The following is an 18,514-nucleotide window of genomic DNA, read 5'->3' as shown; positions in this document are numbered from 1 at the left end:
GTGGTGTGGGAAAGCCACTGGGTTAAGAAAACAAAAGAACGTGGAGGCAGAAAGACAAACTCACAGGAGGGATGTTGCAAAGTCACGTGAGAAAGTTGAACTTCGCAGAAAGAGCAGCCCACATTTGGAACCATCAGCCAGCAGAGGAGATGTGTCGGTCCTCAATAACTGAGTTTCAGCGTGGATCAGATAAAGACAGGCCATCACCCGGGGAAAAAAAAAGTAAAGTAAAAGCTTAAAGTACGATGGACACTAAGTCTTTTTCTGCTGTCATTTGTCTCTTTCTGCGCTAGTGAATAGGGAGTTTGCTGTGAGACTGCGTTTCTTCAGAACCCAGCCACCCATTCAGCAGATTGTGTGAACGAGGCAGCCATTCCTTTTCTGAACCTGGGTTGAGGTCTGGGCGTATCATGGGGACGCAGCCATGCCCTCCGTTAGGAGGACGCTGGGAGCTGTTCATTCTGCAGGTTCTGTAGGAAAGTTAGAAAAATCTCGCTCAGAAACAGGGGAAGTCAGCCTGTCAACAGCAGCCCCAAGACCCAGAGGATGTGAGGGGGGGGGATCCCCTTGTCTGGGTGCCCTAGAGGGGTGGGGGCTAATCAGCCACGTACCCAGGGTGCTTTCCTTTGCATTGCTGCACTGAGCAGGGGCTGGGCAGGACCTGAAGACCTGGTTGTTCCAACAAGCGGGCCTGGACTGACTACGGTTTTTAATTAGGCTTTTTACTGGGTTAAATCGTCTTGTATTTATTGCATCTATTGTTTAATTATTTTTTTTTTAAAAAAAATTACTTTATATAAATTTAGTCAAATCAAATCAAATCAGATCAATGACCTCAGGGAACAGTTCAAACTGCAAGATTCCCTCCACGACATCAGTCTTGGCAGAGAGTAAATCTGTCAACTTCTTTTGTGCAAACAAGCTACTTCCTGATTGCTAGGCACAAAAATCCCTTCTCACGCAGAGCCTTTTCCCCCACCGTCCCCCCCCCCACAGAACCCCCCCCCCCTTGCCTTGCCTATAAATGCCTCCGTTCCCCTCCCAGGAGGGAAGCCTGGAGTTGCCTCTGAGCTGATTTGCTTCCTGTGGAGGCCGAGGGACAGGTGAGTGCGGCTCTCCCACCTGTGGGCACCTGACAGGTGAGGAGCTCTGCATTACATCGCTCCTGCATCTCTCTCTCTCTTCTCTTCTCTTTCTTTCTCTCTCTCTATTCCCTTCTCTCTCTCTCTCTGTCTCTCTCTCTCTGTCCCTCCCTCCCTCCCTCCCTCCCTCCCTCCCTCTCTCTCTCTCTCTCTCCCCACCTGAAGGGACCTCTTTCAGGGCGCTGCAGGTGATGTCCAGGTTCCAGCAGGGGATCTGCGGGAGGCAAGGACAAAAGGATCTACCAGGGGGATCTCTGCGGAAGAGAAAGAGGGGCACAGGAGAGCCTTTTGGGGGGCCCTTCTGTCATATATGTAGCAATTCAGCATCCCCTGTGACCCCCCCCCAAGGCTGCTGCCTGAAGAAGGAGGGAAAAATGGGGTCCAGCTGGGCAAGGGAAAAAGTGCAAAGCAAAGTGTGGGACTCCCAGCTTGGCCTCAGGTTGGACTTCACCCCATTTCACCCCCTTGCCTCTCTCCCCCCCCCAGTTCTCTCTGCAGGGAAGGAAGGAAGACCATGGGGCGATTCATCTCTGTCAGCTTCGGCTGGCTGGTCTTGTTCCTCTCCCTGAGTGGTGAGTTCGAGCAGGGTCTCTCGTGTCCGGAGAGGCCAAAGCTCTCGCATCTCCAACCCCTTCCTGATTTGACACCCCCGAATCGTCTTGCTGAAATGGCTTTTATTCCTGTTTGGCTTATAAGTGAAAAGGCTAAATCATGGCAACTGGACCAAATTTTATTAAACTGAGACGTTTTGTTACTGATCCAAGTAACGTCTTCAGTCAACGTGATCAGGCTTTTTTTTGCAAAATGTAAATGAAGATTAAACTGAGACTTTAATAAACTTTGGTCCAAGTTGCCATGATTTAACCTTTTTACGTACTTTTGGCCTGGACAATTGAGTCTTCACTTACAGGCGTCCTGTTTGCCTTATTTGCAATTTAGATCCCATCTGATCTCTCTCTCAATGATCAAGAGTGGCTTTCAAGGATGCAAAGCAAAGCAACGTGAATACGAGGGAAATGCAGAATAATTAATTAATAGTTAAAGGTTTGGCCAAGGATCTGTCCTTTTATCATTAAAAATCTGCTTCCATAGTGAGATGGGCAGCGTATAAATTTATTACATGAATAAATAAAATTGAAAGAAATAAAAGTCGAGTAGGGCTGGGGTTCCTGTCCATGGGACCCGCACAAGAGCTTAGACTAGTGATGGCAAAACTTTTAGAGACCGGCTGCCCAAACTGCAACCCAAACCCCACTTATTTATCATTGGGTGCCGGATGGGCGTGGCCCACTGGGTGGGCGTGGCCCGCTGAGTGGGGGTGGACTACTGGGTGGGTGTGGCTGGCATGGGCATGGCCTACTCGCATTTCATGGTGATTTTGGGGCATGCAAGCGGCCTGATCCGTGCTCTGGAGGCCTGGAAAATGCTTCTGCTGCCTGGATCTAGGACTGCAGAGCGATTTTGTGCACCCCCCACAGCTGATCCGGGTGGCAGAAGCATTTTCCAGGCCTCTGGAGCCTGGATCCGGCTGCTGGGGTGCTGCAAAAATCGCTCCGGAGGTTTACCTGGACTCGTGCTGGCAGCTGTCTCCACCATCCAGCCCGGATCCACCCAGCAGCTCTTGCAGCGAGAGTGCAGGCGCATGTGGAGAGATGGAGGGGAGCAGCCTGGCCCCGCTTCCCTCCAGGGCGATGGTGCACGTGCCCAGAGGGACGGCTCCCCATGCTGCCTGTGGCACGTGTGCCATAGGTTCGCCACCACGGGCTTAGACCTTTTTCCGGGGACCTGAGAGCTGAGGAACCATTGGGGGCTTCTTCCTAAGGGCCTCTCCTGGGCGGTGGGCAGCGGTGGGCAGTCCCACAAATAATGGGCCATTCAGCCATTCAGGGCTTGAGAAGTTATGGATCATCCAGGAGGTCAATGCAGATCCTTCAAGACAGACCCACGGGATCCCTATACTTTGCGCCAGTTGACAACCTGCTTCTTGAGGGAACCCGTTTTCCAGCTTAACACAGTTGAGTGACTGGTAAAGCAACGAAATCAGAAAGATTCACACCAGACTTGCAGCTTCAAGGAAATTAACCCAGACTAACCCTAACCAAGCTTTGGACAAACTGCAAATGCAGTCACCGTGTCTATAACCCAAGTCAGTTTCAGTTTATTGTCACCAAAGATGTTTGTAAATCAGGAGGTTAAGCATATTCTACAGACCCAGCTGTTCCTTCCTCCTCCTCCTCCTCCTCCTCCTCCTCCTCCTCCTCCTCCTCCTCCCCCTAAAAACTCACTCTTTTAGCACTGATGATGTTCCCTGGTTGGGTTATGAAACAAGACACCCAACTCAGGGAGCACCAGGGACCCCACAGTCCTCCCTCTCCCTCTCCCCCTCCCCCTCCCCCTCCCCCTCCCCCTCCCCCTCCCCCTCCCCCTCCTCCTCCTCCTCTTCTCCTGGCCATCTTCTCATTGGACTTCCTCTCTTCCCACACAGGAGCCAAAGGCAGTAATTGTCCCTTCAATTGGCTCCCCATGTATGGGCTTTGCTACAAGGTCTTCAGCGAACCAAAGACCTGGGATGATGCAGAGGTGAGAAGTGCTTCTATATTGGCCCAGACAATGGAGAGAAGTCTAGGCAGAGCCTTGCACAGCGCCCGCCCCCCAAGTCCCCTATGGTTGGGCTGAATCACTAGGCTGGGTGTCTGAAAATGTAGCAAGGATCATCATTTTAGGATACTTTGAAATGCAAGTATCCTCTGGACTATATACTGTAATGGTTTAGGTCAGGGGTAGGCAACCTTGGCTCTTTTATGACTCGTGGACTTCAACTCCCAGAATTCCTGAGCTGGCATGGCTCAGCTTGGAAACCTCTCCCTTTTCCCTCAGCATGGCTGGCTCAGGAATTCTGGGAGTTGAAGTCCACCAGTCATAAAAGAGCCAAGGTTGCCTACCCTTGGTAGGCTTTCATGGCCATTATCTGTTGGGTCGTGGAGGCTAAAAGATATGAGGAACGGTTGCAGGAAGTGTGTGTGTGACATGAGAGCAGTCTTCCAGTATTGGGAGGGGCTGCCACAAAGAAGAGGGTGTGTGTGTGTGAACCTATTCTCCAAAGCACCCAAAGGCAGACAAGAAGCAATGGATGGAAACCAATCAGGGAGAGAACCAACCTATAATTAAAGAGAAATTTCCTGATGGGACAATTAATCAGTGGAACGGCTTCCTTCCAGATGTTGTGGTTAGTCCAACATTGGAGGTTTTCAAGAAGAGGCTGGACAGTCAGCTTGTCTGAAAAGGGAGAGGGTCTCCTGGTTGAGCAGACCTAGAGAAGACCTCCAAGGTCCCACCCAACGGTGTTAATCTTTATTCAGGGTTGAGCTTCAGGGCTGAGTGACCGTCTTGTAGAAAAGAGATTTCCAGATGTTTGGCTGGCACCTTCTGACTGCCTTGCCACTGAAGGGAGGGGGATCTCAGACTGTAACTGGTGAAAAGTGAATTTAAAGTCAGGAAGTGATCAAGAGCTCCAGACCCGAGTGAGGAAATCTGCAAGCTTCAACAAAGACAAGTGGGCAGGACCAGGCAGTCTGATCCTTGCTCTTTTCTCACTTGTGCAGTACAAACACACACACACACACACACACACACACACACACACACGTTTCTTCTCCACTGGACAAATGCCCTTCTTTGTGACTGCTGTCTCCCAGATGTTCTGCAGGAAATACAAGCCAGGCTGTCACCTCGCCTCCCTTCACAGCAAAGAAGACTCAACTGAGTTTGCTGAGTACATTGCTGACTATCTCAAAGGTTGGGGCAACGTCTGGATCGGACTGTGGAGTAAAAAGAAAGTAAGTCCTTTTTCTTGCTGGTGTTCATAAATCCCTTTCCCCCCATTTCTAAGGGGCATTTGGAAAGATCTTCCCATGGGAGATAGGGTTTTCTCCGATAAAAACTCTTGTCTTGGACAAAACTTCCGAAAAATGTCATTTGTTCCAATGCTGTCTCTCCTTCCCCTCACCAACCCTTCGGGCCCAGTTGAAGAACTGACTGATGAGTTCCAAGCCCCAAAGGGTCCGATCCTGCACTGACCCCCACCTTAGGCTCCTCCGTCAGTCTGCCTTCCTCTTTTTTGGCCCTCTAAACCTTCTTGAGGCTCTGACGGGCCAGTTTCACGTTCAATTCCTGAAAAAGTCTTGATCATATACGGAGAAGGGACCTTACCCTGGAATTTAGCTCAGCTCCTGGTGACTTTACAAATGGAAATATTATTTTTCTGGCAATAACACAGAAGTGGGTTCCATCCAGCACCACAAGCTCCCCCCCCACACACACACAAACAGACATACAGTTGTCCAGGATGTTTTCCATTTTCCAAGTGTCACGGAGAGTCCTGGGTTTTTGCTGGTGGTCTCCTGCCCAAGGACCTCTTGACTTTGACCCTATTTGTCTCTCTGAGGTCAGTCGTTATCTTCCAGGGCTGCCACCGCGTTGAGCATGAGGCAAAGGGGGCTCTGGGGCGGTTTTTCCTCTGGGTCTGCTGATCATCCCCCATCCAAGCATCCACCATGTTTAACCCTGCTTAGCTGTTGCAGATCAACCCAGATGGGGGCAAAGATGGAGAGAGGGAAGTTCCGTTTGATCTACCCTTTGAAACCTGAAAACTTTCCTCTCTGACCTGGCCCTGAAGACCCCGAGCCCCCTCCTCAATTGTCTAACCTGGCTTCTTTTTCATTCTAGGGCTTCTCCTGGGAGTGGACAGATGGATCGAGCACCAAATACCTACCCTGGAAGCAAAATCAGCCCAATCACTACCCGAACAAAGAATTCTGCGCTGAGATTGTGTACTTTACAGGTAAGCCAAGATGGTGATGAGGCAGTTGAGGGGCAATTCCAACAACGATTCATCTTGGAGCAATCACCCCTTGGCAACGGATGACCATTGTTTGTTTGTTTGTTTAAAACAGTTACATAGACACCTCCTCTTATAACCAACACCCTAACAAAAGCAGCATGACAATCATAGCAAAATTAATATATTAACGAGAAGAATTAACCAGCGTAACAGCTTGCCTCCAGAAATCGTGGGCGCCCCATCACTGGAGGTTTTTAAAGAAGAGGCTGGACAACCATTTGTCTGAAATGGTGTAGGATCTCCTGCTTGAGCGGGGGGGGGGATGGACTAGAAGACCTCCAAGGTCCCTTCCAGCTCTATTCTATTCTAACATTAAGACCAACAAAAACCTGGCACCAAGTTGGATTTCTGATTTGAAAACAACCAATCTTCCCCCAAAGCTTGGGCTTGGGTCTTTAAAGATTCTATTCAGCCAGAGTTCAAGTCCAAGGGAAGTCAAGGGATTTATCACACAGATGTCAAGAATATTCTTCTCTCAGGCCCTTCTTTCCTAGGAGGGACCTGGTTACCTGAAAGAGGGATGCTGGTTTGTTACCTGAGGATGCACTAAGGGTGGACAAGTACTCCTAGACCCCTATTGGTATCTATGATTTACCACTTCTTGATATCTATATCTATATCTATATCTATATCTATATCTATATCTATATCTATATCTATATCTATATCTATATCTATATCTATATCTATACCTATACCTATACCTATACCTATACCTATACCTATACCTATATCTATATATCTATATCTATATCTATATCTATATCTATATCTATATCCATATCTATCTATCTATCTATCTATCTATCTATCTATCTATCTATCTATCTATCTATCTATCTATCTATCTATCTATCATCACTTGGCCAATAAAAAATTCTATTCTATTCTATTCTATTCTATTCTATTCTATTCTATTCTATTCTATTCTATTCTATTCTATTCTATTCTATTCTATTCTATTCTATTCTATTCTATTCTGAATTTTATTATTCTATTCTATTCTATTCTATTCTATTCTATTCTATTCTATTCTATTCTATTCTATTCTATTCTATATTTTATTATTCTATTCTATTCTATTCTATTCTATTCTATTCTGTATTTTATTATTCTATTCTATTCTATTCTATTCTATTCTATTCTATTCTATTCTATTCTATTCTATTCTATTCTATTCTATTCTATTCTATTCTGTATTTTATTATTCTATTCTATTCTATTCTATTCTATTCTATTCTATTCTATTCTATTCTATTCTATTCTATTCTATATTTTATTATTCTATTCTATTCTATTCTATTCTATTCTATTCTATTCTATTCTATTCTATTCTATTCTATTCTATTCTATTCTATTCTATTCTATTCTTATAAACTGGAGTTGTATATGAAAATGATTACAGGACCATCCGCTCATAATAAAACAAACTAGCTCCATCTTAAACTACTTTTGAAAAGCCGTCATTGTCACTGGACATCTGTTTTTTGTGCCTTCTAGCTTAAATCTCTCTCTCTATAGCTCAATATATATGAAAAGTCTACCTCATTGTAGTCAGATGAATCTCAGCCACTGAGAGCTTGCAGAGAAGAGAAGAATGGACACGTGGTCTGTCCCATTAAAAACCAATAAAAAGAGCAGCCTGCAAATCCCAGACAAGACCATGCTGAACTCCAAGTCTGTTTTAGCAGATGGGGGTCTCCACCTGTGGCATCCTCACATCCTTCTGCCAATGAGGGGGGAGCCCTTAAAATGCTCCCAGGAAATCCCTGAAAATCTTTCTCTTTCGCTACCCAGGGTATCGCCTGTGGAATGATCAGGACTGCAAAGTCAAGAATGCTTTTCTCTGCCAGTGCAGATTCTAAGGCCCATCGCTCTTTCTCCCACTCCGGAAGGGGAGAAGCACCTGGTGAAGTCTGGAGAAGCAATGAAGCTCAGCCAAAATCCATGCTCTGCATTCCTTCGCTTAATGGATGCTCTCTGTGGCTTGGATGTGGTTTTGCTCATCCCGATAGGCCAGAAGCTCAAATAAATTCCGCCTAGCCGTGACTGGCCTCCTTTATTCCGCAGAGCCAGGGTGTTCTGTTCCAGCCTACGACCGGCCCTGTTTGAATGTCAGGGACAACCCCTTTTTATAATCAACAGGCTGGAAAAAACCCAACCAAATTTATTTACAAAGAGTTCAAACAAAAGTTAAATGAAAAGTTCAAAGAAGACTAAAACCGAAAGGTTAAACAAGAGTTAAACAAGAATAACAGACCAGGACTCTAGCAGAAGCTCTTCAAACGGTTGCCTTCAGCAACCAGCACCTCCCACACTTTCCCCTTTTATCAGCAGTCCCAAGGCGTGGCTTCTCATTGCCTTCTCCCGAGTTGCCTCATTGCTTTCCTCTGTTCTGTTCTGCTAGATTGCCTCCTGCTCCTAGCATCCCTGAACAGAGCCAGCTGTGGATCGTCTTCTTCCAATCCCTCATGCTCACACAGCTGAGTATGAGGAGGAACAAGATGGGAGGGGCCAGGCTGAGAGTTCTGCGGTGCATCAGAACCTTCCTCTGACACCAAAGGCTCTCCAAACCCCTCCTCCTCCTCCTCTTCAGAATCATCCGACTCAGCTGCCGGAACCACAGGCTGATGCTGAATCAAAACACAGGGGGCTGTTGAAGTCATGGACACCATCCTGCTAGCATCGCTTCACATCCTGCCAGCCTGACCTTTTGCAACAGAATGAGGGAGGACATGGGGTGGGGGGATCTGGGAAGCCAAGCAGTGCCGGCCCAACGAGGGAAATGCGCCAATCTGGCCCCAGGTCACCTAAAAGAATGCGGAGATGAAGCAGGCACCCACACAGAGGGACCTTTACCCAAACAATCAGAAATTTTCAGTTGGTCAAAGACTGATAATGAGGGATGTTTCACTTCTCATCCGAGTAGCTTCTTCAGCTCTGACAGTTGAAAAGCAAAACGTCTGCAAAAAATAATAATGAGAAAGTCCTGCTGCCTCGTGAAAAAGCATCTTTGGGACAATGATGAACCTGGATGACTGAGACTCTCTGTAGACATTTGCTATGACAACTGCACAGTGGGGCATGGGTGTGTGTGTGTGTGTGTGTGTGTGTGTGTGTTTGTGAGTTCAAGACGCTGCACAGAACATGAAGAGACTTTGATGGCTTTACATTGCAAGGGATGTCAAGGGCTACTTCGAATCTTGGCAGTCACGCAAAAGGGCTCAATCTCACCATCAGAAGTTAGAACCCCTCCTGACTCTACCCCACCCTTGGCACATGGTGTCAATGGACAGTAGGAAGTGGCCAGCCGGAGCCCAAAGGGGGGGGCGTCAAACGCACCATCAGTCTTGAATCTCTGCATGCTCACAAGAGATCTAAATCCACCCTGCCTTGAATTCCATTGACTCTTGTCTACCGCTAACCCACTTTAACCGTTAGTAGTTCAGATTCTTGTAGAGAGGATTGTGGTTGTTAATTGCAAAGTCGTGTCTGACCCATCGTGACCCCATGGGCAATGTTACTCCAAGCCTTCCTTGTTGTTTTGTAAGGATCTCCTGCTTGAGCAGGAGGTTGGACTAGATGACCTCTCAGGTGCCTTCCATCTATTCTATTCTATTCTATTCTATTCTATTCTATTCTATTCTATTCTATTCTATTCTATTCTATTCTATTCTATTCTATTCTATTCTATTCTATTCTATTCCATCCATTCCATTCCATTCCATTCCATTCCATTCCATTCCATTCCATTCCATTCCATTCCATTCTATTCCATTCTATTCTATTCTATTCTATTCTATTCTATTCTATTCTATTCTATTCTATTCTATTCTATTCTTATTCCTATTTCTGTTCTGTTCTGTTCTATTCTATTCTATTCCATTCCATTCCGTTCCGTTCCGTTCCGTTCCATTCCATTCCATTCCATTCCATTCCATTCCATTCCATTCCATTCCATTCTATTCCATTCTATTCTATTCTATTCTATTCTATTCTATTCTATTCTATTCTATTCTTTTTCTCCAATATCTATTCTATTCTGTTCTGTTCTGTTCTGTTCCGTTCTGTTCCATTCCGTTCCATTCCCTTCAAGCCAAGCCTTGCCACGAAGACAACACAGGGGTGCTGAGCTTTAAACAGTCGCCTGCCTGTGCAAAATAAAGGTGGCCAGTTACGTTAAGGCAGAATTTATTTGACAATCTGGCCCGTCAGGATGAGCAAAGTCAGAGCAAAGCCACAGAAAGCATCCGTTAAGTGAAGGGTGCAGTGCAGAGATTCCGGGAGGCAGGGCGGGGTGTGTGTGTGCTCCTTGCTTCTCCAGACTGCACCAGAAGCTTCTCTCACTCTGAAGCTGGAGTGATTTTCACTAGTATTTGCACTGGCAGAAAAAAGGACGCAAGTTCTTGCATTGGGTATTGTTCCATTGGAGATAACCTGGGCAGCAAAAGAGAAAGTTTTGTAGTGATTCCCTCAGAGTTGCCAGGGACCATTTCAGTGGCTCCTCCCTCATTCTCGGGAGGGCGTGAAGATACTACAGGTGGAGACCCTCATCTGTAAAATGGGGATTCGATAGATTATTGCGACCTATGGAACCTATCTAGTCATCACGTTTATTTTGTCTGGGATTTTTAGGCTGTTCTTTAGATTGGGTTTCAATTGGACGGGCCACGTGTCAAATTTTCTCTTGTATGTACTCTGTGAGGGGCTGAGAATCATCTGACTGTGGTGAGGTAGACTTTTGAGATATTTTGAGATATGTATACGATGGAGCATGTTTGCTTTATTATGAGCTGAAGGTCCCTTAATAATTTTCATAAACACCTCCAGTTTATGAAGGAATGGTGGCTTTCATTTATTATGGTGTGTCCCTGTAAGACTGTGACAGCTCAGAGATCCAAGGAATAAACCATGGTTCACCAAGCAGATTTAGAGGAACAAGGGACACTCAGAGTAGAACTGGACAAAGAGTAAGGCTGTCAGACCTGCCCCAGGAAAGAAAGACCCTCGGCTCCATTTGGTAAAAGTGACAGCTTCTTTTACTAAGGATTAGTTGTTGCAGCAAAAGCAAGGCTAGATCTGAGGTTCCTGTGCAAAATGTTACATCTTTCCTTCTTTCCCTAGCTCTCCCCCCAGGACTGATCCAACTCTGACATGCCATTTAGATGTTCTGGGAACAGCTTGGATGTTTGGCACCACTTGATGCAATTTCACATCCCTTTCCCAGGCCAGATGTCCTTGAAGACTGGAACCTTGAACAGGGCGTTGGACTAGAAGGCCTACAAGGCCTTCCAGCTCTCGTCTGAGTGACATGAGAGGTGGAGCATAAATGCTTCTCTGCCCTTAGTGCATCTTCTGGAGGAGCTAGGACAGGAGCCCTTGCAGAGTCATTATAAGGAACATCCTTGGCATCTATGAGATAAAGTCACTTGGCTTTCCTTGGGGTTAGACTGGGTGGGTAGAGTCCTTGAAAGTGACATAGACATGTTTAAGACTCCATCCCTTGCACAGGGAAGAGACCAGAGGAAAACTTGGGGCACATGCATGCAAGAGCATGGAAAGGCCACACTGGCTGCAGCAAAGAGAGTTTTATCACATCTGAGAATCATGGAAAAAAATCAAGTTATTGGAAAAAAGGGATCAAAACCTTCATAAAATTGTCAACACACACATTGAACAAATGCCACAAATATTGTTATTAGGAATAATCGGAGATAAAACATAAAGATATCACAATTTAATGTTGAGGCCAGAGGAATGAATTTGGCACAGGTGAATTTGTGCTGATAATAGAAGACCAGGTGACCAAAACTGGAGACTTGCTCAGACGTACAATAAAGACTAAAAACATTCACGCAGGAAGGTCTTATATAGGACATGTAACACAACATGGAAAATTCAAACAATTAGAAATCAGTTCTTAGGAAAAGAGTTAAGGGACCAATCAAAGCAACAGAAGAAAAGACCAAATAGATGCTAATAATCATCTCCACAATTAATGTGCAAAATACAATAAAGATATTTAGGTTCTGGGTGCAACTGGGAAAATAAAAAGAAGTGGAGAGTGCATTGTCATTTTTTTCGATGATGTTTTTACTTATGATTTAATAGCAGCTCTTTATCTTCTGCTTGGCTTCCTGTATCCTTCCGGCTATTCCTGTTTAAATGATCTGTCAAAATTTGTGAAATTAAAAAAAAATAATCCACCCAAAGAAAGACACACAGAGAGAAAGCCAATAGGAAACAATACAATAATAATTAAAAGAATGAGGTAAGAGGAGTGTGTATTGAACTCCATCACACCTTAACCATTCATTAGATCTCTTATACATTTCTATCCTCGTTTGCCTTCTTGCCTTCCCTGCACTCCACACATTGTCACATCTTCCTTGATCAACAGAATCATTTATTTTTCCTAATCTGAATTCTACGTTTGATAGAGGTTGCTTCTGGGATAATGCAAATGTGACTATCAAAATGTTTACAAGCCATGATGTTTTACCGACACAGTCCAAAGCTATGTGCCCCTGCTTATTGGAGGATTCTAGGATTAGGGAATTACATTTGTTTGCAGGTCCCAGACATCTGTAGAAAGTCTTTCTCCCAAGTTCTTCTGCACCACTTTTATTTTTCCTGCGAAGCAAACAAATGTGAGGTTCAAAGAGAAAAGCACCTCAACGTGAAGACAAGGCTGCTCTCCAGCGGCTGAAAACCCTCCTCCTGGCTTCCTTCACCTCCTTGTTGCAGAGGCTGTAGATTAAGGGGTTCAGCATGGGGGTGACGATGCAAAACATGATGGAAATCAGGGTGTCGCTTTCTAGGGAGTAGCCAGAATTTGGATGGTTGTAGTTCAGGAACCCATTTCCAATATAAAGAGTTACAACAGCAATGTGTGAGGCACAAGTGGAGAAGGCTTTGCGTCTGCTGGTGCTGGAGGGAATCCGGAGAATGGATTCCAAAATGGAGACATAGGACAGGATGATGAAGAGGAAGGGACCGAGGCCAACCAGGACGCTGGTGATGTAATTGGCCAGTTTGTTCACCCAGGTGTCACTGCAGGCAATTTTCAGTAGTGGAGGAACATCACACCAGATGTGAAGAATCTGGTGTTTTCCACAAAACTGTAACCTGGAAGCCAGGGCAGTGGAGATAGCTGAGTCCAGGAAGCCACAGAGCCAAATGGCCACAGACAGCTGGACACACAACTTGCCCCTCATCAGGTGGGCATAGTGCAAAGGTCGGCAGATGGCAGCATAGCGGTCATAGGCCATGATGACCAGCAATGCCGGCTCACATCCTGCAAAGACAATCAGGAAGAAGACCTGTGCCAGGCATCCGTTATAGGAGATAGTCTGCTCTTGGCGTAGAAGGTTCTTCAGTGTCTTTGGCACCACCACAGAAGAAAGGCAAACATCCAAGCAGGAGAGCTGGCTGAGGAAGAAGTACATGGGGGTGTGAAGATGGGAATCCAGGAGAACCAGGGTTATGATCATGAAGTTGCCCAGCAGAGTGACCAAATAGGCAGCCAGGAACACCAGGAAAAAATGGACGTGGTGTCTCTGGAATATGGAGAATGCCAGGAAGATAAATTCTGTCTCCTGTGTTTGGTTGTGGGGATCCATGAGGAAGAACATAGACACCTGGGAAGAGAGAAAAATTCTTCTGAAGAAAGCAGCGAGTGAAAACGGAGCCTGAAAAATGAAGGGAAGAATAACACAAAAATTATTTGAGGACAAAACATGGGAGATAAGAAGAGGGAAAGTCAAGAAACTGCCTGGAGATCTGACTCCACAGGTCTCCTCAGGATGAAGCTAAGTAAACGGGAGTCCAGGAACCAAAGTGAAAATTAAAACAAAACCACAGACTACTCTGAGGAGAAAAGGCAAAGGAGGCAGCAAGAAGGAAAACCAAGGAGACAAAATTATTGATTGCCTTTCCTCAGAACGATTGTGAGGGAAAGATTTCTGAGGCAAGAGTTGGAGTTGGAAGAGGAAAAGAATCAAGAAGACCAGCCAGGAAAAAAACCAAAAACAACAACAATGAGAAAAGACATAGAAAAAATGATCCAGTTCTCAACCCAGCAGAAGAACTGAGATGGAAGGCAAGAAGGAGGAAAGTCAAGATGGCTGCCTTGGAGCTATGTCACTCCAGGCTACCTGAAGAAGACGCTGCATGAAAACATCCAAAGCTATGCTTTTAGCTTATTAGATAGAATTAGATAGTTGGAAAAAACTACAATTATCTTTATTGGGAAGAATCGCAGAAGTGAAAATGAATGTTTTGCCAAAATTTTTATTTTTATTTCAAATGATACCTATACTTAAAAAGGACTTAAATTTGGAGGAATGGCAAAAAGGAGTTAATAAATTTGTCTGGGCAGGGAAAAAGCCATGAGTTAAATTTAAGATAATGCAAGATACGCGTGAAAGAGGTGGTCTTAAAATGCCTAATTTCAAATTATATTAAGAAGCTGCTGCTTTGTCAGCGATAAGTGACTGGTTTAATTTAACACAAGCAAGATTATTAAATCTTGAGGGTCATGATTTGTTATTTGGATGGCATGCATATTTATTGTATGATAAGAAGGTGAATAATGTGTTCAAGATACATATTTTAAGGTTTGCTCTGTTGCGAGTTTGGAAAAAGTATAGACACAAGTTAAATTATAAGATACCTCTATGGGCAATACTGAAACACACAATAGAAAATATAAATGTTGGGTTTAAACATGATGTGACTACATATAAGGAAATTTTAAGTTTGGAAAGGAATGTATGGCAATAAAGTCATATAACATTTTAAAAGAAGAAAAGATAGTACAAACTTGGTTTCAGTATGGGCAATTACAGGCTAGGTGGAAAGAGGACCAGAAAACTGTTTTTTTGATGACTGATGAAAACTTGGTAAAGCAAATCAGAGATCAAGGTCAAGCACATATAAAAAGGATATATCTTGCATTGATAGAAATTGATTCAGAGACGGAACTTGTTAAAGATTGTATGATAAAGTGGGCTCAGAATTTTCAAGACGTTATTACAATGGATACTTGGGAAAAGATTTGGGTGAGAAATGTAAAATTTACACAGGCCCAAAATTTAAGAGAGAACTTCTACAAAATGTTTTATTGGTGGCATTTAGATCCTAAAAAATTAGCAAGTATGTATCCGAACTGCCAGCCCAAATGTTGGAGGTGTGGCGGTGAAGATGCAACGTATTTTCATATATGGTGGACCTGTAAAAAGGTTAAAGCTTTTTGGATTAAAATTTGGTGGAATATGCAAAAGATATTCAAGAAAAGGATAAAGTTTTCTCCGCAATTGTTTTTACTGGGCATTATTACTGATACTACCATTGTAGATATTAAATTGATGTTGAATTTAATTACAGCAGCGAGAATTTTAGTAGCGCAATATTGGAAGAAGGAAGAACTGCTGACTATAGAAGAGTGGACTTAGAAAGTTTGTAACTTCGCGGAGATGGCAAAGATTTCAGCGTATTTGAAAGATCAATCGCAACAGAGATATACTGTGGAGTGGAAGAGATGGATAGATTATATTCAGAATAAATATGAAACTAAAAAGTTTCACTTAGCATTTGAATAAGTAGCGGATTTATATGATGTATAATTAGCTTGTACTTATTTTATTAAGAGTTAAAGTGCGATAGAATTTAATATCTTATTGTTGTTTGCATATTTTAGATTATGTTTGTTTGTATTTTTATACCCTGTATTTAGCTCTGGGAAGTCGGGGAGGGGGGATGGGAGGGGAGGGGAGGGGAGAGTTGGGGAGGTTTGGGGAGAGGGGAGGGGGAGGGGAGGGGTTTTGTATTTAAAAATGTACTGTAAAACTTTTCAATAAAAAAAAGAAAACATCCAAAGCTATGGAGCCAAAGCGCAGGCTGAAACTAAAAGTCTGATCTCTGGCTGGCTGAGGAATTCTGGGAGTCTTAAGGTTCACCAGTCTTAAAGTTGCCTAGTTTGGAGACCCCTGCGCTACCCTATTGCACAGAGCCAGCTGTGGGAGGAAGCCTTAGGCAGAAGCCCATGAAATCAAAGGCAGCAGGTAAAGCTGACTACACACCTGGATTCAGCAAATTTGGAAAAGCATCTTTTTGACTCCTCGTAGTCCTTTCCCGAGCTCAGGGTCCCCACATTTCGCAAGGGAGCGGCCAAAACATTCAGATGGATCTGAACTGGACCAGCAAATTGCTGGCTGAGAAGAGAAGACTTTCACTGCTTAGCTGCCACTTTGCAACCGGAGCTGGAAATGAAGGTTTTACCACTCTGGGACTCGACTCTGTGCCCAAGAACGGAGCTGATTTCCCTGGACCAGCTCACAGGAGAAGAGGCTGCTGGTGGGAATAACCTGCATTGACGAGGGAGAGTTAGCTACGGTAATTGGTCCAACTTTCTGGGATGATGAAATGAGAGTTAAGGGACCTCGTGATGGGTTTGTGTGCCCAAACAAGCACAGCACAAGGGGTGCAATCCAATTCTCCATCATCACGATCCATTTATAACAAATGCAAAGAATTTCATCATCTCATTTCTTCATCTCATCATTTCATTTTCCAAAACACCTTGAGGGATTTCATCACAGACCCTCACAAGCCGCCCCTCTGCTAGAAATGTGCAGGCTGGGAATTAGGGCACTTGAGGTCAAGCAAATCTGTAGGGCAACAGGCTAGGGAATGGACACCCCTTTTTCAGTTCATGTGAATCCTTTTTCTCAACATTTTTTTTAAAAAATTCCATTTATATCCCGCCCTTCTCCGAAGACTCAGGGCGGCTTACAAGCTTAGCAGTAGCCTTCATTCTATGTATATGCCTGCTTATTAGGGCTTTCACACACACCCCAAGCGGCATTATTACAAAGTCAGCTTAATTGCCCCCAACAATCTGGGTCCTCATTTTACCTACCTCGGAAGGATGGAAGGCTGAGTCAACCTTGAGCCTGGTGGGACTCGAACCTGCACTAATTGCAGGCAGCTGGGGTTACTTAAGGAGGCATTAGCCCACTGCTCCACCAAGGCTCTTTTTCACACATCTAAACTTGTTTTCCTATTAGATAGAAAGGGGCCAGCTGGTTGGTTGGGTACATGGATGGATGAGTTGGTGGGTGGGTGGGTGGGTGGGTGGGTGGGTGGGTGGATAGATGCATGGATGCATGTGTTGGTGGGTCAGTGAGTGGATGGATGGATGGAAAATAATGAAAAATACCTTCGTTCAACATGTAAAAAATAAGAAAAAAGTCAAAGAAATGATTGGTCCATTAGTGGAGAAAGTAGCAAGAAGGTGACAAGGAACAGGGAGAAAGCAGAACTACTTAACTTATTTTTTGCATTTGTCTTTACACAAAGGGAAAAAACAGTCCAACCTACCAAAACCAATGCCATAAAAAACAGAACAGAAATGCAAGTTAAGTTCTATATGAAACCGCTGGGTGAGATCATTCGTGGTTTTGGAGTTGGGTATCATCAATATGCTGATGATACCCAACTTTTCTTTTCGACCCCAAACCACCCCAGTGATGCCCTCGCTGTGATGTCCCGTTGCCTGGAGGCGGTTCGGGTCTGGATGGGGAGGAACAGACTTCAACTCAACCCTGACAAGACTGAGTGGCTGTACATTCCGGCATCCCGGGACATTCAAAATGTTCCATCTCTTTCTATGGGGGGTGAGTTGTTACCCCCCGTGGATAGGGCTCGCAACTTGGGAGTCCTCCTAGACTCACGACTTACCTTGGAAGAACATGTAGCAGCTGTGACTAGGGGGGCTTTCGCCCAGGTTCGCCTGGTGCGCCAGTTGCGGCCCTATCTGGACCGGGATGCCCTGTGTACGGTCACTCATGCGCTCGTGACCTCTCGCCTTGACTACTGTAATGCTCTCTACATGGGGCTTCCCTTGAAGACCACTCGGAGGCTCCAACTGGTACAGAATGCGGCCGCGAGAGTTGTCTTGGGAGTTTCCCGGTACTCCCATGTTACACCTTTGCTCCGTGAGCTGCATTGGCTACCAGTTGTCTTCCGGGTGAGGTTCAAGGTCTTAGTGATGGTTTTTAAGTCCTTACATGGCATGGGTCCGGAATACCTCGGGGATCACCTGCTGCCGGCGTCAACTCCCCTCCGCCCAGTGCGTTCCCACAGAGAGGGCCTCCTCAGGGTACCTCCGGTCAGAGAATGTCGGCTGGTGGCCCCCAGGGGGAGGGCCTTCTCTGTGGGCGCCCCGGCTTTGTGGAATCAGCTGCCGGTGGAGCTCCGGATGGCACCGGATCTCCGCTCCTTCCGGCGCGGGTTAAAGACCCACCTATTTGAACAAGCTGGCCTGGCCTGATGGGGAATTAATTTGGGTTTTAAATATTGCTATATTTTATTGTTTTATCGTGGGCATTAATTTAATTCTATTTTAACTTTTGTAGTTTTGTATTTTTATTATATGCCCTGTACACCGCCCTGAGTCCCTTGGGAGAAG

General features: G+C 45.0%; 4 protein-coding genes across 4 annotated transcripts in view; 2 read left to right on the top strand and 2 right to left on the bottom strand.

Annotated features, from left to right (window-relative positions):
- Positions 1–2,889, bottom strand: part of SHANK3 (SH3 and multiple ankyrin repeat domains 3) — a gene marked incomplete at both ends in the record, with an annotated part of 484,200 nt that extends 481,311 nt beyond the window's left edge. Inside the window, 2 exons of the mRNA XM_083365407.1 lie at positions 1,302–1,396; positions 2,708–2,889. Of these exons, the coding sequence (XP_083221533.1) occupies positions 1,302–1,396; positions 2,708–2,889 (277 nt within the window). The remainder of the gene's footprint in view (positions 1–1,301; positions 1,397–2,707) is intronic.
- On the top strand, positions 1,059–8,094 carry LOC310642447 (C-type lectin 1-like). The gene is made up of 6 exons (XM_083366170.1): positions 1,059–1,139; positions 1,629–1,714; positions 3,628–3,722; positions 4,838–4,978; positions 5,868–5,982; positions 7,840–8,094. The coding sequence occupies exons 2-6, from the start codon at positions 1,657–1,659 to the stop codon at positions 7,905–7,907; spliced, it is 477 nt and encodes a 158-aa protein (XP_083222296.1). The 5' UTR covers positions 1,059–1,139; positions 1,629–1,656; the 3' UTR covers positions 7,908–8,094.
- The window catches only part of LOC310642441 (C-type lectin lectoxin-Lio2-like), a 310,859-nt gene continuing 293,410 nt past the window's right edge, over positions 1,066–18,514 (top strand). Inside the window, exon 1 of the mRNA XM_083366163.1 lies at positions 1,066–1,103. The gene's annotated coding sequence lies outside the window, so the exon portion shown is untranslated. The remainder of the gene's footprint in view (positions 1,104–18,514) is intronic.
- LOC310642713 (olfactory receptor 5V1-like) lies at positions 12,717–14,344 on the bottom strand (the record flags this gene model as incomplete). The annotated part of the gene is made up of 1 exon (XM_083366600.1): positions 12,717–14,344. The coding sequence occupies exon 1, from the start codon at positions 13,674–13,676 to the stop codon at positions 12,717–12,719; it is 960 nt and encodes a 319-aa protein (XP_083222726.1). The 5' UTR covers positions 13,677–14,344.

The sequence above is a fragment of the Vipera ursinii genome (assembly GCF_947247035.1).
Source record: "Vipera ursinii genome assembly, chromosome: 6".
Taxonomy (NCBI): Eukaryota; Metazoa; Chordata; class Lepidosauria; order Squamata; family Viperidae; genus Vipera; species Vipera ursinii.
This window is presented reverse-complemented; position numbering and strand designations above follow the sequence as displayed.

Coding starts and splice junctions, on each gene's coding strand:
- LOC310642447 (XM_083366170.1), top strand. CDS start 1,657: ATGGGGCGATTCATCTCTGTCAGCTTCGGCTGGCTGGTCTTGTTCCTC. Junction 1,715..3,627: donor CTTGTTCCTCTCCCTGAGTG/GTGAGTTCGAGC, acceptor CTTCCCACACAG/GAGCCAAAGGCAGTAATTGT. Junction 3,723..4,837: donor AGACCTGGGATGATGCAGAG/GTGAGAAGTGCT, acceptor GCTGTCTCCCAG/ATGTTCTGCAGGAAATACAA.